The 14,113-nt window shown below is 37.2% G+C and overlaps 1 protein-coding gene across 1 annotated transcript; it reads right to left on the reverse strand.

Annotated features, from left to right (window-relative positions):
• Positions 1 to 120: 120 nt before the first annotated feature.
• LOC147885074 (uncharacterized) lies at positions 121 to 1,025 on the reverse strand. The gene is made up of 3 exons (XM_087397265.1): positions 985 to 1,025; positions 422 to 883; positions 121 to 327 (listed from the first exon to the last, which is right to left on the reverse strand). The coding sequence occupies exons 1-3, from the start codon at positions 1,023 to 1,025 to the stop codon at positions 201 to 203; spliced, it is 630 nt and encodes a 209-aa protein (XP_087253391.1). The 3' UTR covers positions 121 to 200.
• Between the last annotated feature and the right edge of the window lie 13,088 nt (positions 1,026 to 14,113).

Consider the following 14,113-nt stretch of genomic DNA (forward strand, 5'->3'; position numbering starts at 1 on the left):
AACATGCTTGAATACGTGATATTCAGATTAATATTCATGGGTACTCACATGATGTACTAAATAGTTCTTCAATATGATTACTACATCTCTAGCAAATGAAATAGGTACAAGAGACCACAAAAGTTATGCATGTTCAGTACTAGGGCATCACAAGCAAAATGAATTGCTTGAAGGGAAAAACTCATGTCAAATCACTAGACTCAATCTTCTTTACTGATGTCATCCACATAGATATTGCGATGATGCCTCCTCTCTCTGATGGGGGCATTGAATGCAATGTCATTACACATCATCTCAGCCATAGCACCTGCATAAGAAGGCAAAAAGCTAAAATAGATCAATCAATATCAATGCTTCATTGATAATAATATTCTCCAACAAATAGGTTTAAAAAGATAAAACAAGAGAGTGGCATACTTACTAGTCATCCGGAAGATTAACAACCATTTCCACATCTTCGAAATCATTTAGAGTCCCATAGTTGCTTAACACATTTCCCTTTCCTTTCTGTCCATCCAAAAATAATTGCAATATAGAATTGCAAATGTCAGGATCATTCTCAATAGATAAGCATGCTCTCCTAGAATGCACGCATGCTTTTTGCATAGAACCAATCCCAGCACCTAAGTCCACGACATGTCTAGAAATTGGACAAAACAACTCCAAGAAGTACAACATCATGCATGGAGCCTTCTCCAATGCACCTCTCCATGGAATACTCTCTCCATGCTTTATAGTCTGCTCACTTGTTGGTAAATAATGATGAAACAAACTACTTCCAAAAGCAATGCCCAATTTGGTACCAACCACGGAAGCATTTCCAAGATTACAAACACAAAGACATACCAGCTCGATGAAGAAGGCATAAAACCACAACATCCACCTAAAGACAAGAAAATAATAAAACTTATGCTTAGTACAATCCATTTCATTATACAAGAGCATAAATTCTTTCAATAGGTCATTGTAAGACAATTGTCTCACCTTATGATCAATACCACCAACTTTGATTGTGCAATATGCATCCCAGCATTGCATGTACATTCGACATGCAAACTCCAATCTACTGATCCTAGCATAACACTCAACCAAATAAAGATCATGAGGAGGGCACATAACTAGGATTCATCCAAAATCTGAAACAACTATGGCCGCTACTAGCAAGGAGTAGCGTACATGGTCCTCTATTAATAAATTCCAAGATGGAGATGTGGAATCCTCTTCTCCAAGAGCTTCTAGCTGTGTAGGCAAATCAAGAATGACAAAATCTATAGCCCAAGCAACACTCTTACCATTTCTTATTTTTCTTTCACCTCCAAGACCCACAAAGTATTTCTTCATGTCTATATAGGCTTGTTTGAAGTTTGAGATAGACAATTGCTTCCCAAACTCGACATAATCATAGCACCAAACCTTGCAATGTGAAGCATCACATGTGCCACTCCGATTCAAAGTTAGAGAGGTCAATGGAATGTACAAAAAGCAGATATACCTATCTTTTCATTTACATCCTTTCAAAATGGGTGTAGACTATAGTACCTGCACATTTGTATCCACACCACATATGTAAAGACGCAAAGTGATAACAACATATGTTATACAAACAAATAACAGCTTGAAAAAAGATCAAGAGGACTTACCATTATTAGTACCATGATTTTTTGGTGGCCTACCACCCTTCTTTAGTTCCATACTTGAATCCTTATCCTTTTTAGTCATCTTCTCAAGTGTTTTTTGAACCTCAATGCTGCATCATCCTCGTGGACTGAATTTGAGCTTGATGAACCCATCTCTCCCTTTTTATGCTGTGTGTATAGCTCTACCTCCTCCTCGATGCAACATCCTTTTTCCATATCGAGCCACCACGGGCAGTTCTTTCTCTCCCACTCAGAGAGCATTTGCTTCCCTTCTTTTTCTATCATGTTTGAGAGTACATACAAAATTTTAAGTCCTGAATTTTTGTCCATACTCGACATATGGGCAACAATTTTTCAATCTTACCAAAAGCTTTTAAGGATTGCAAGAATTTGCATACAATAAGAGTCTTAGTACAAAAGCAAAATACTTAAGGATGGATTTTTAATTGAAAAGGAAAAAACATGCATTGCTTACCTAAATACCAATCGTCGAGATGCCCTCATCATCTCCATTTGTCATGTTACAGCTGTAGCAACAGTCATTGAATCCTTTAGATCTCCATAAAGTTCAAGTCTGTTCATTGCTTGTATTTCCCCAAAATACTCTCTCAACATAGGATCTTGAGGAAGCACAAAGCTAGCTTGTTGACTACTAGCAACCAAGACCTGAGAGAGTAACCTCTCAGATTCACAAAGCAACTAATCCATCCATGCCTCTTTCGCTATCCACTTTATGAATTCTCTATCAGCTTTTGGCATTCCATAACTTGTTCTCAAATTTGAATCTGACCCTAAGATTCTGAGGGCTGCTAGTTATGTCTCCTTTGAGGCTTTTGCAATGGAGATGTTATACAACTTTTCCAATGTGACAATGGATGATTTATCATCAAATGGGAGGCTCCACAAGATATTAAACCAATCTTCACCATTTGTTGGTTTGACAATAGACAGAATCTACATACAAACAATACATGAAATCATCACACTCAACTGTATTTTCTAATCATACAATACATCCATATCCCATACCTTGATCATTTTCTAAACAAACATCATATTCACATCCTTTTTTAATATTATGAGTTCTTTGTCAATCTTAAAAAACACTTGAACACTTTAAAAAATCAACTTTATGTTAAGAATCATTAAATAAACCATACCTTGATCATTTTTCGACCATACTTGAGATTCACATCCTTTCAAATACTTTCAAGTTCTTTCTCCATATCAGCAACACTCAAATTTGGTTGAAGTCCTTGGCTGAAGTTCCTTTAGCTTTGCCTCATAATCTTGCTTGTATAGTGGCTAAAATATATTCCAAAGAAATGAATGAGTACAATGAATTAGTTAGTTCTAATTCAAAAGACATCCATGACAAATGGTATGAAACTTACTGCAAATACCATTCTCCCTAGCATCAAAGATGTCAAAGGATACCAAGTACTTGATCCTTTACTGCTTTCATTTGCCCAATGCTTTTCAAGTGTCTTTTTTTCTTCCTCAGAAAAAAGTGATAAGTACTCATTCTCATCACACGAACACATTGTCTTCGTGTTGTACAAATAATCCTTGAGATTTGTTTTAATAATTGATGTTTCATTGAGGCTGAAAATTAAAAAATATATAGCTTCAAACATATTAAGAATTGTTCACAAAACCCTTAAAAGCTCAAAAAAAGGTAACACATATAAGCAAGAAACCTCTTCTAACTCGCACTTACAAATTGAACCTTTGAAGAGTAGCTATTAGCTTCATTATTGTTTCTTTCTCTAAAGTAGTAAAACTTGCTAGAACTCGAATATGCCATGCCTTTGATGTCTTGAATTTCTCTTCAATTAAAGACATCCATGCAATAGTACGGTGATTCCCCTCCCACAAAAAAAGCATCTTTCGAGATAAAAATGGCCAATCACCATCATCAACAATCTGTGCCTCAAACTCTGCATTTACATCCCTCCAACAAGAATCTCATGATTGTTCAAGTTCATCTATCACCTCTTGTGAAACACCATCCGGAAGTGTTGTAGATAAAATAAGCATTCCCTTCTGTTGAATATATTTTTGAGCCTCTAGAGCTTGCTTTAGGCTATCCATATCAGTTCGTAGGCCTCTTACTCTTGTGTTTACAACACAATGACATAATGGGATCAAGGGAGCAATCTTTCCAGAATTTATTGCAAGAGATTCAATAACATCCTTCCCCTGGCCAATATCAAGTGTAGTAGGAAACTCCTGCTCAAACTCCTCATCCAATTGCTTATCCTCTCTTCCATCTCCTTATCCCCTTCAACTCCAATTTCAACCTCTTTTTGAATCTCTAAATTTGGTATAGATTCCACTTGCAAACTTCTCTTGCTACTTGTCCTTCCACGTCTCCTGCCTCCTCATTCTCCTCTTCCACCTCTCCCCCTCCTCTCAGAAGCTTTTAGTTTTACCATCCTGCCAATGTGACAAAAATGCATTTTAAAAAATCAAGGGAAAAGAAGTCCTCGCATGGCATAGAATAGACTTACAATGTTAATTAAGTCCCGGCATAACTTCAATAGCATACAAAGAAAGCCCAAGAGTCTTCAAAATAGAAAATACTTGAAGCTTGATCGTGATGCTACTAATTGAAGCTGCTCTTGATGAGATGATGGGGCTTGAGGAGACTAGCTGGACAACAAAAGCATACAAGGAAAAGTTATTAAGCATACAAGAACAAGTTATTAACCACAAAAGCATACAATATCTAGTTGGAAGCAATGAATCGATCCCCTCCTCTTACTCTTGTACAAAGTATATGTCTTTGCTTCGTAATATATCAACTTCCAAGGTCACACACAGAATTAACTGATTTAGCTTGCAACCACTTGCTGGAGAGAAGGGGATCAATGAGGAAGGAGCAAATTGAAGAAGAGAGATAGATGATGAATGAGATCGAGGGGAAAAGGGTTGGCTATGGCGATGGCGATAAGGCAGATGCTTTGGCAGACGTAGAGGTGGAACTTTCTTCTCTGGCGACTCTCCTCGGCGATCGGTGCCTAGAAGAGTAAGTGATATACACCTTCTTCAATGGGCCTCACATTGGCGGGCTTACGTGTGTAAGCGAGGGCAACCTTGTGAAGAATGTTGATGATGTTCCTATTAAGAGGAGAATGTAAAGGTGAATCCATTGGGCCACTTTGACAACTTGGAAATGTAAAGGTGAATCCATTGGAAATGCTTTGACAACTTGGGGCTGGCCAGGGAGGGGAGGAAAAATGAACATCAAACTAATGGCAAGAAAAATGGAAAAACGCATGGTTTTCAAAAACGCCGCTATGTGAAGGATGTGATTCTAAGAGAGGAATAATATATGGAGAGAGACTGTCAATAAGATAGAGAAATCATGCGTATGCATAGTCATCTTGATCCTAAATGCTATTGATTGAGCAAAGAGCACAGCAAAGCATGCAACAAAGAGTGAGTGAAGCAGGCAGCCACAAATCACCAACAGGCAGTTCTTGCAACTGAACCACATCCCATCATCCACTCCACACTTGATTTCTTGAAGTAGAAATACCAATGGCCTTACAGCTTTGATAACCTCTAGGCATCCCTTCTGCTTGACAATGCCACAATACCCTCTAACATTCCAGGAGACCATGTCGAATTTACCCTTGTGATAGGGTTCAAAATCACGGTGATGTTGCATCTTTGAAATAGTTGAAGCGATTAGCCATACCCACCTTTGCTTGTCTCATGACCTCATTGATTCTTTTGGAGAGGCATTTAAGGCAGCCTGCTACCTTCACCTACCCTCTTCTCCTTGGTTTCTTACCCTCATGTAGTCTTTTTTTGTGGTTAGCTTCCAGCATGGCTTGCTAAGTTGCCTCTTCCAAAACCTCCATAGCATCTATACCCTTTCTGCTGCAGAGAATAACCAATAAAGATGCACTTCTCAGCTTTTGGATCCAACTTGGACCTCAACTCATCTGGCACATGAACATAGGCAAAAATTTTCAAATGAGAAATATCTGGTTTCCTATCAGTATACATCTCCTTTGGCGTCATGCCATGTATTGCTGCAGTGGGAGTCCTATTCATTATGTAAACTGTTGTAGCAACTGCTTCAACCCAATAATAATCTGGTAGGTCTTTTTCATTTAGCATGGCTCGAGATACCTCTCCAATATGCCTGTTTTTCCTTTCTGCAAGTCCATTTTGTTGTGGGGTATGAGTGCATGAATATTGCTGCTTTATGCCATGCTCCTGCAAGAACCTTGCAAACTCATTTGAGAGGTACTCTCCCCCTCCATCTGACCTTGGGCATTTTATTTGCAGGCCTGTTTCTTTTTAACCATAGCTTTAAAAGCTTTGAAATGCCCAAACACTTCACTTTTCTTTTTCATAAAATACACCCAAACTTTTATGTTGTAGTCATCAATAAAAGTGACAAAATAATGACAGCCTCCAATAGATGCAGCTTTAGTAGTCCACACATCATAGTGGATTGATTCCAATGGCTTCTTACTCTCTTGAACATGTCTAGGAAATGGTTTCCTTGCCTGTTTTCCAAATTAACAGGCTTCACATACCTTATGCATTTCTGCAACCTTGAACACCTTTGCTAGCAAGGGACTACCATGTGTCCTCAACCGACCCAAGTACTTAACCTTGCCCCTTTATTAGCTAGCACTCCTTACCACACAAAAATTCATTTATTTTGTCGTCTTTATTATTTCAAATCATTACAATCAATGCGTTTATTTTATCCACCATGACAGGATGACATACTAGCTATGGAAATGCTACCAAACCATGATGTTAATAGGAACCATGACTGATAATGATTATCATACGAATTTGATTACTAATGAGAATGTAGCAATGACGAGTGATCATTTAATTAAACATCATTACTTTAATTGTGTGAGATTTATAATTTTTCATAATTGTTTTTGAAAATTATAAAAAATAGAGTCCAATAGACCCCTTTTATCGACAATACAATGAAATATCTTTTTGATTAATAGTTAATTAATGATGGAGGCCAATAGGCCCCTTTTGGAGAAAATAATTTTTATTAATTATTAATGGAAGATAGAGGCCAATAGACCCCTTTCATGAACCATTAATTAAATATAGAGGCCAATAGACCCCTTTCATCAACGAAAGGGCTCTATTGGCCTCTATATTTAATGAATGGTTCATGAAAGATAGAGGCCAATAGACCCCTTTCGTCGATGAAAGCATGGATGTTTTTATCAAAGCTATGCTTATATATTAATATAAAATCTTGGCAAAAGTTTATCAAGTCGAGTGTTTTAGTTTCACAATACTAATAGGATACAATACACTTTTATATATTTTCTTTTGAATTTTGACGTTAAAAATGTAAATCCTAGCGAAACTTTAAATTTTGAGTCCAATAGACCCCTTTCATCCACGAAATAGTCTTTTGGCATATTTTTAACATCATAATTTATATTCAAAAGGTTAGAGATTTGCTGAACAACAATTTCTTGTTCACCACAATTATAATTCATATCTATCTATTAACTTAAAAATACTTAAATCGATTTAGGTAGTTTAAGAATCCTTATATCAAATTGTTAGAATGAATATGTAGCAATTATGAAATGTCATTACTAACGAGAACAGCTTGCAATAACTCCCATACGTGTCAAAGAAAGGTTGGGAATTAAAAGGTCTAAGAGTCCATGGTATTATAGTATTGTTGTTAACAAATGATGGCTAAATTTTACATCATGGTTCAGTACCATTGTCACACTTGTGCCAACTTTCACACGACCTATCTTACAAAGTTATGAGTATAAACAATGGACAATGTGTGCAAAGCATTTGTGAGCCACTTTTCTTGAGGTAGACTCTTGTTTCAAATGAGTTCTTGAAACGAACACTCTACTCTTGATCTCACCCTTTGGACTTCATCTTCATCTCATTGAGTTTTAGATCTCAACCATTCCGTTCTAATGGAATCTGTCATAATTCAGAATGAGGATAGATCTTTGCATATGTTTGTTTGCACTTCCGTAGGTAGAGGAGTGTTGTCAGAGATGGTGCTTGCTAGCCATTTCCAATTCACACTTGGGTCCATGTCTGTCCATCAGCACTTTGGTGATAATGGGTCTAATTTGACAATGGAGCTACAATACAAAGTCCATGATGATGGATACAAAATGTTTCACCTTAATGCGCAGTTTGGTGATATTTTCACCATGAAGGGAGAAAGATTCAAGCTTGATGACAATGAACTTCAAAAGACTCTAGTGCATGAAAACAAAAAAGATTGTGTTTGCAACAAAAATGATGAGGCAAAGAAACATGATTCAGCTAGCAACATTGAGAATGACAAACAACATAGTGTCATTGACATTATTATGCAACTACCTATAAAGAATAGATTGCGTGAGGCCTATGAGAAGGTTGAAATGCACGTCACTGTGGATGAGTTGCCTTCTACTTATGATGGTGATATTTCTTTGAGTTACCAGCTACTTCAGTGAAACATCGCACAAAAGGTATGGAGTCAAAATTTGATGGTCATGTTTGGAGTGATCCTATTACAACAAATATAGTATTTCCTAGTGTGGTTCATAGTAGAAAGGAATGTGGATGTCACCTCCATTGTATAAATGCAACTTGTGGTTTTAAAAAAGGAATTGGGATAGAGAATGAGACACAATGGGATGGGAGATTGATTAGAGTGGCCCCAGCAAATGTGTCAATTGAATCATATGGCTCCTTATCATGTATACATTGTGGTCGTCCACCAGTTTGCTTGGAGAGATGTTACTGTGAAATGTTACTCTGCATGCCAGACTATAGAGATGGTGTGAATCTTACTCGTGCAGTCATACACCATGGCCATCATAATCATCCCGTTGGAGGTTGGTTTGACTAGGAGAACAAAGGATGCCATTAAAACCAAAGTTTCTGAAATGGTGAGGGTTGGTGGTGCTGTATGCCCTAAAGGGATACAAAATATAATTGTCCAAGACATTATTATGGAAACTTTATTGTCTAAAAATTGCAAGATGGGATTAAGATGTAGAATGTTGAGCTATAAGATTTGCTAAAACAATGTGAACCTTTGCTTGACAAAAGAAGGTAATTAGCATAATATTTGTTATTGTATTGGTTTATTAAATTATGTTATTGACAATGAATATTGACCAACTTTATGTCTATGTGCATAGATTATCAAGCTGGATTAAGGAGGGTCGACGTGACTCTCGACTTGTGTGAGATGGGCTAGATGGAATTTTATACTTGAAAAGACATTGTAGATATAATTATTTCCAAAGTGTAGTGTTTCCTGGACAATTGCGACATAGTTCATTCAGCAAGTGCCATGTATTTAAAATGTCTACCCAAGGTTCTGGTTCAGGGGTTGACTTGGTAAATAAAATGAGACCTGGAGGAGAACTAGGTCATTGTTGGGTGTTGTTTGATTTTGTGTAGCGAATGAAAGATTGGACTACCATGGCTTGCCATGTGTATAATCCTTTTATCCAAGAGTTGCAAACAATTGCAACTTGTGACTTCAAGGTGGAAGATACTGATGCACAAATTCTATTTTGGGACACTCTCAACAAAGTAATAGTTTCAGAAGGGGTTTGACCATGCTAAATTCAAAGGGTTCATGGCAGATGAGGCCCAAGCCAATTGGAGAGCTGTACGTGCCACTTTCAATGGTGGCCCTGACAATATAATGGAAGGGAAAGAGCAGTCTTGCCTTTTCCATTGGGAGCAAAGTCCTCATTCCCATGCAAAGGCATGTATAAAAGTTGGCAGCCAAGAGGAATTTAAAATCTGATGTAGACGCTGGAAGGATGCCTCTACAGAGCAAGCTGCAGAAGTCAAAATGAGAAGCCTAAGGGCATGGTGGAATGCAGGCCATGCAAGTGATTCAGACTTGCCACGACTTGAAACTTGGTTTGCATGGTGGCATGCTAGGATTTCCCATTGGGACCACTACATTATAGAGGGTTTTGTATTTCTCTTGAATTTTTTTTATCATGTTAATAATGTAATTTTGCCATTACAATATCTTTGCAATGCTTGGTTTGCAGAGTATGTTAGATAATGAGAAGTACTTGATACCTCGAACAAATCTAGCAGATCTATTCATGGTAGTTGGAGGGCTGGATTGAACCATGTCAAATATGTTGGTCTCTACAATGCCTCTATTAGTGACCTCTCAAATGCAATTCTATAAAGCTCTAGATACACATCTTTTTGAAGGGCCGGTTCATCAGAAGTGGGTCGAGTCTAGAGACCTTTAAAAAAAGATCTTCAAAATCTCGGATTGACATTAGTGCCAAAACAGTTGTTGATCTAACAAGTAATGTTGCAAAGGAAATGGGTGTTGTATCTTAAGTATGTTTTAATGATGGAGATGACAAGACTATGCGAAGGAAAAGGCCAAATCGATGCCTTCAAATATATGTGAGGATGATAGTCACTGCCCCGAGTACAATTATGCAGATAAGAAAAGATACTCCATGTCTCCCAAATCTAGTACTAAATTTGCAACAGAGAGTTGTAAGGATGATGATTCCAAGAGTGTACAAGAATATGAAGTGCATGATGCAAATCGGGCATTACGAAGAGTTCCTGTAATAAGCCAATGAGGATATCCATTTCTTTTCTTAAGCAATATGACCCCTTTATTCACAAAAGGGGTCCATACACTTGGATTGTTTTCATAAACTTTGACACAAAAAAACTACATTCTGATCCAATTTGCTCAAATGCTTAGATGGTTTTGCTAAAAATTTGGAAATCCCCTGCATAAGTCATAAGCTGTCATAAGGTGTCTCCAAGTATTTTGACTTGAGACTAGCACAATGGCATAATTACAAACGAGGTAGCATTCAATGAGATTTTCAAATAACAAGAATCTACAAATGCAAGATTATGTTTTAACTCCTACATCAACATGATGATATTATTCATGTCAAAGATCCAAAAGCAAGAAAATTAATAAACGAATCAAGCACTAGTTTTCTAAAATTGACCAAAGTGTTATCAAAATGCTTGATTTCTTTGTCTTGGTATCATCCTCTACTATTATTTTGTGACTTCTCAAGTGCCATTAGAGAAGTTACATCTCATTTGACCAAAAAATTTATTCAAGTTTTCTTCTTGGTCCTGGACCTTAGACATGCATTAAAAGTTGTTCCATGTACATTTATTGTCACATTTTGCATTTTGTAGTACAATTTCAACCACTATCACCACCTTTCATCGGATCAAAACCAATGTATTAAGGATATGTAAATACTTCAACACTATGAGGGTTACTGCAAGCTTGGTTATAACCATGTTTTGTAAGGTTTAGGGCAAGTAACTTGCCTTATACATAACTTAGGCATTGCCCAATTAAATTTTATAAACTTGGTGTCCAAGAAATAGTGCAAATTCCAAAATTGGAATGAGACCAAAAAAATATGTAATTAACATTTTGACTGAGATCGTCAATCATTACAAGTGCTATGTTGCATGTGAAGCATATATCCTAAACAATATAGGATACATCAATTTATTCAAAAACATAAAAAATTCATTCTATACGTACAACTCACAAAACTAAGAACATTTGGTATGGTTTAAGGGGCCTCCAGTGTTGTGTTGAAATTACACGCACCCATTTGAGGGCACGCTCATAACCTTTTCATAATTCGTTTAAACCTAAAAAGGACTAAAGAAATGGATCCACACTTATAGGAATAGGGCATGGTGATTTAAAAAAAGTTTAAATTTGGCCATATTGGTGATTCACCCTAGAATGGACAAATTACAAATATTCATTTCATGCATGTGTAGAGATCTTTGAAGAAAGCCAACACTCTTTGTAATTTTGTATTGCTTCTTTTTCCATGCACTTCATTGCTATGAGGCCCATGAGCATGTCAAAGGTCATTCCATTTCATAATCCATAGCATCAAACATGCCAGCATGCCCTTTGGCCAGCACAATATGACTATATGCTACCTCAAGCCATGCAGCTAGGAAGAAAGCCAGGTGCCAAACAGACCAAAGTCGTGAAGAGCAAAAGCAATAAAGGTTTGGTTGAGGCATGGGAGTCACAATGCAATAGAAAAAGGAGGTGAGGAAGTAGAGGATCGAAAGAGGGCTAAGACCTGAGAGCTCAAGGAATAGAGTCGCTATAATAGAAGCACTAGGCGGCCTGATAAAAAAGGAAGAGCAGATGAAGAGGTTCGGGAAGGAGGAGATAAAGGAGGTGTGAAGGCTTGAAGCATCACACGCAGTGTGCTCTTGATAAGTACAACAAGGCAACGGATCAAAGCATGAATAAAAAGGGCAATTAGTAGTAACAAGTCCACCAAGAAAGAAAGAAACTGGTTAACGGCAAGGGAAGAGTGGTGGGATAAAGTAAGGTGGTTGGATAGTGGAAGGGGGCTGTGGTTTGAGGTTGTGGGATAAAGGGGGCTTGGGGTATGGGAATGCTAAGGTTTAGGGGGGTTTGGGTAGTGTAGTTACCCATAAAGGAAGTGGAGGGGTATGGATAGTGTAGTTTAAGTGGTACAAGGTGAAGGAGAAAAAATAAGTGAGGGTGGTTAAGGATACCAATAGATAAGGAGGCAAAGAAAAGGATGTCCAAGAGGAGACACTAGTGGAATGGGACTAAGGAAGCAATCTGGGTGGCAAAATGAGGCACCAATTAATACCATGTAAAGGGGGAGTTTGTTTACAAAGGTGGTGAAAAAATGATTTTTTGAGGTGCTGAGTGTTGTGCTTATCTAGGAGACATTATATATACATATTTATTTATTTATACATACATACATACATGCATATATGCATACATACATACATACCTACATACATACACACACACACACATACATACATATATACATCCATACCTACACACACAGATGCATGCATGCATGCATATATATATGTATGTATGTATGTATGTATGTATATACATACATACATACATACATACATACATACATACATACATAAATACATACACACAAACATACATACATACATACATGTATATACATATTCTAAATGAGAAAAGGGGTGGTTTATAGGGGTTTAGTTGGCTAAGGGGTAAGAAAGAGTTGTTTGTCTAAAGGGGACAAAGGAGGGTAGTAAAATTATTCAAAATCAACTTGGGTAAAAGAGGGTAAGAGCAAGCGGGGGAACTAAAATTAACTATAAAATTAAAATGAAATTAAAGCTTGAAACATCAAGATTAAGGGAACATTTGGGGATTAAGCACTTAAATGAGACTTAGTGCTCATATGGTTAAAAGCCAAGATGAAGTGCTAAAGTGAAAAAATTGGAGGGGGGGAAACTTTATTACAAGCTTCTTTTGTGGGCTATAGAGCCAAATTTGATTGACCTTTACTCTTTGGAAAACAAAGTGTAAGTGTGTGGGGGGTTTTAAAAGTTAGTTTCCATACATGAAAAATTAAAGAATTATGGTTACTAAAAAAATGATGGTGTGAGGGAGGGGGGATTTTATAATGTACATAAATTAATGGGTTACCAAATTATTGTTTATTAATAAGATGTGCACTTGGAAAGAGACTATATGTGTATACTAAAAGGTTTCAAGTGCCAAGGGAAAATGAATAATTCATAAGGGAGGCAAAAGAAAACGAGAATAGTAAGTGAGTGAGTGTGTGTGTGTGTGTGTGTGTTGCCTAATAGAGCAATATAATCTACATCTCCCTCACTACAATCCATTGGCTCCTAATTATAACATTGCCCTTTCTTTCATGTAGCTCCAATCCCATGCAATTAATGTAAACAATGCTACACTTACGATAGTAAACTTGCACATGCTTAAAGACATTCTCAAATCTAAGCTCATTATATTTTATTAATGATGCTGCTATCAAACTGAATTCTGCAAAATGAAATTTCTGTCATTTGTATATAAAGCTCTTAAGCATAACTGCTAATTTGCCTAGCCAACTAGCATAATTCAAGGTATCTGATATCCCTATCCTATTTTGCATTACATGCATTACATTAAATAGACCTGCCCCCTCCCCGGTACATCCACCAACAGGGGGCTTTCCAAAAGGTTGTCAAGGGGTGTCAAAATGGAATAAGTAGCCCGCTCTATATGATAACCATTTTTGCCTTCAAGAATATCACATAGTGAACCACTCTTGTAGGTAAGTGTGTCATTATCCTCCTTTCACTTCAACCAAAAAGCGGAGATAGGTAGCTAGACTCACCTACATCCATCCACAAGAACCGCATGTTAGGTCATGAATACAGTGCAATGTGGGACTGCAAGCTTCAAGGCCCAACCACGGTTGTTATCCTTGTCAAACTCAGCATTTTCTATTAAGAATAAAACAATAATAATTACTTCTAGGGTCACAAAGGTTATAGTTAAGAAATGACGCTACCATGAGATGAGTCTAACCCAACAAAGTTGTAGTGAGCTCATTAGTAATATAGTGAGCTCATTAGTAATATTAATCCTC

Source organism: Dipteris shenzhenensis, chromosome 26 (assembly GCF_047967505.1).
Source record: "Dipteris shenzhenensis isolate YYH24624 ecotype China chromosome 26, Dip_SZ_1.0, whole genome shotgun sequence".
Taxonomy (NCBI): domain Eukaryota; kingdom Viridiplantae; phylum Streptophyta; class Polypodiopsida; order Gleicheniales; family Dipteridaceae; genus Dipteris; species Dipteris shenzhenensis.

Bases quoted from the DNA above. Each gene is read 5' to 3' on its own strand.
- LOC147885074 (XM_087397265.1), bottom strand. From the start codon at position 1,025: ATGCATATTGCACAATCAAAGTTGGTGGTATTGATCATAAG. The intron at 884-984 runs GTGAGACAATTG...TCTTGTCTTTAG, and splicing joins TTGGTGGTATTGATCATAAG to GTGGATGTTGTGGTTTTATG. The intron at 328-421 runs GTAAGTATGCCA...GATCTATTTTAG, and splicing joins GTTAATCTTCCGGATGACTA to CTTTTTGCCTTCTTATGCAG.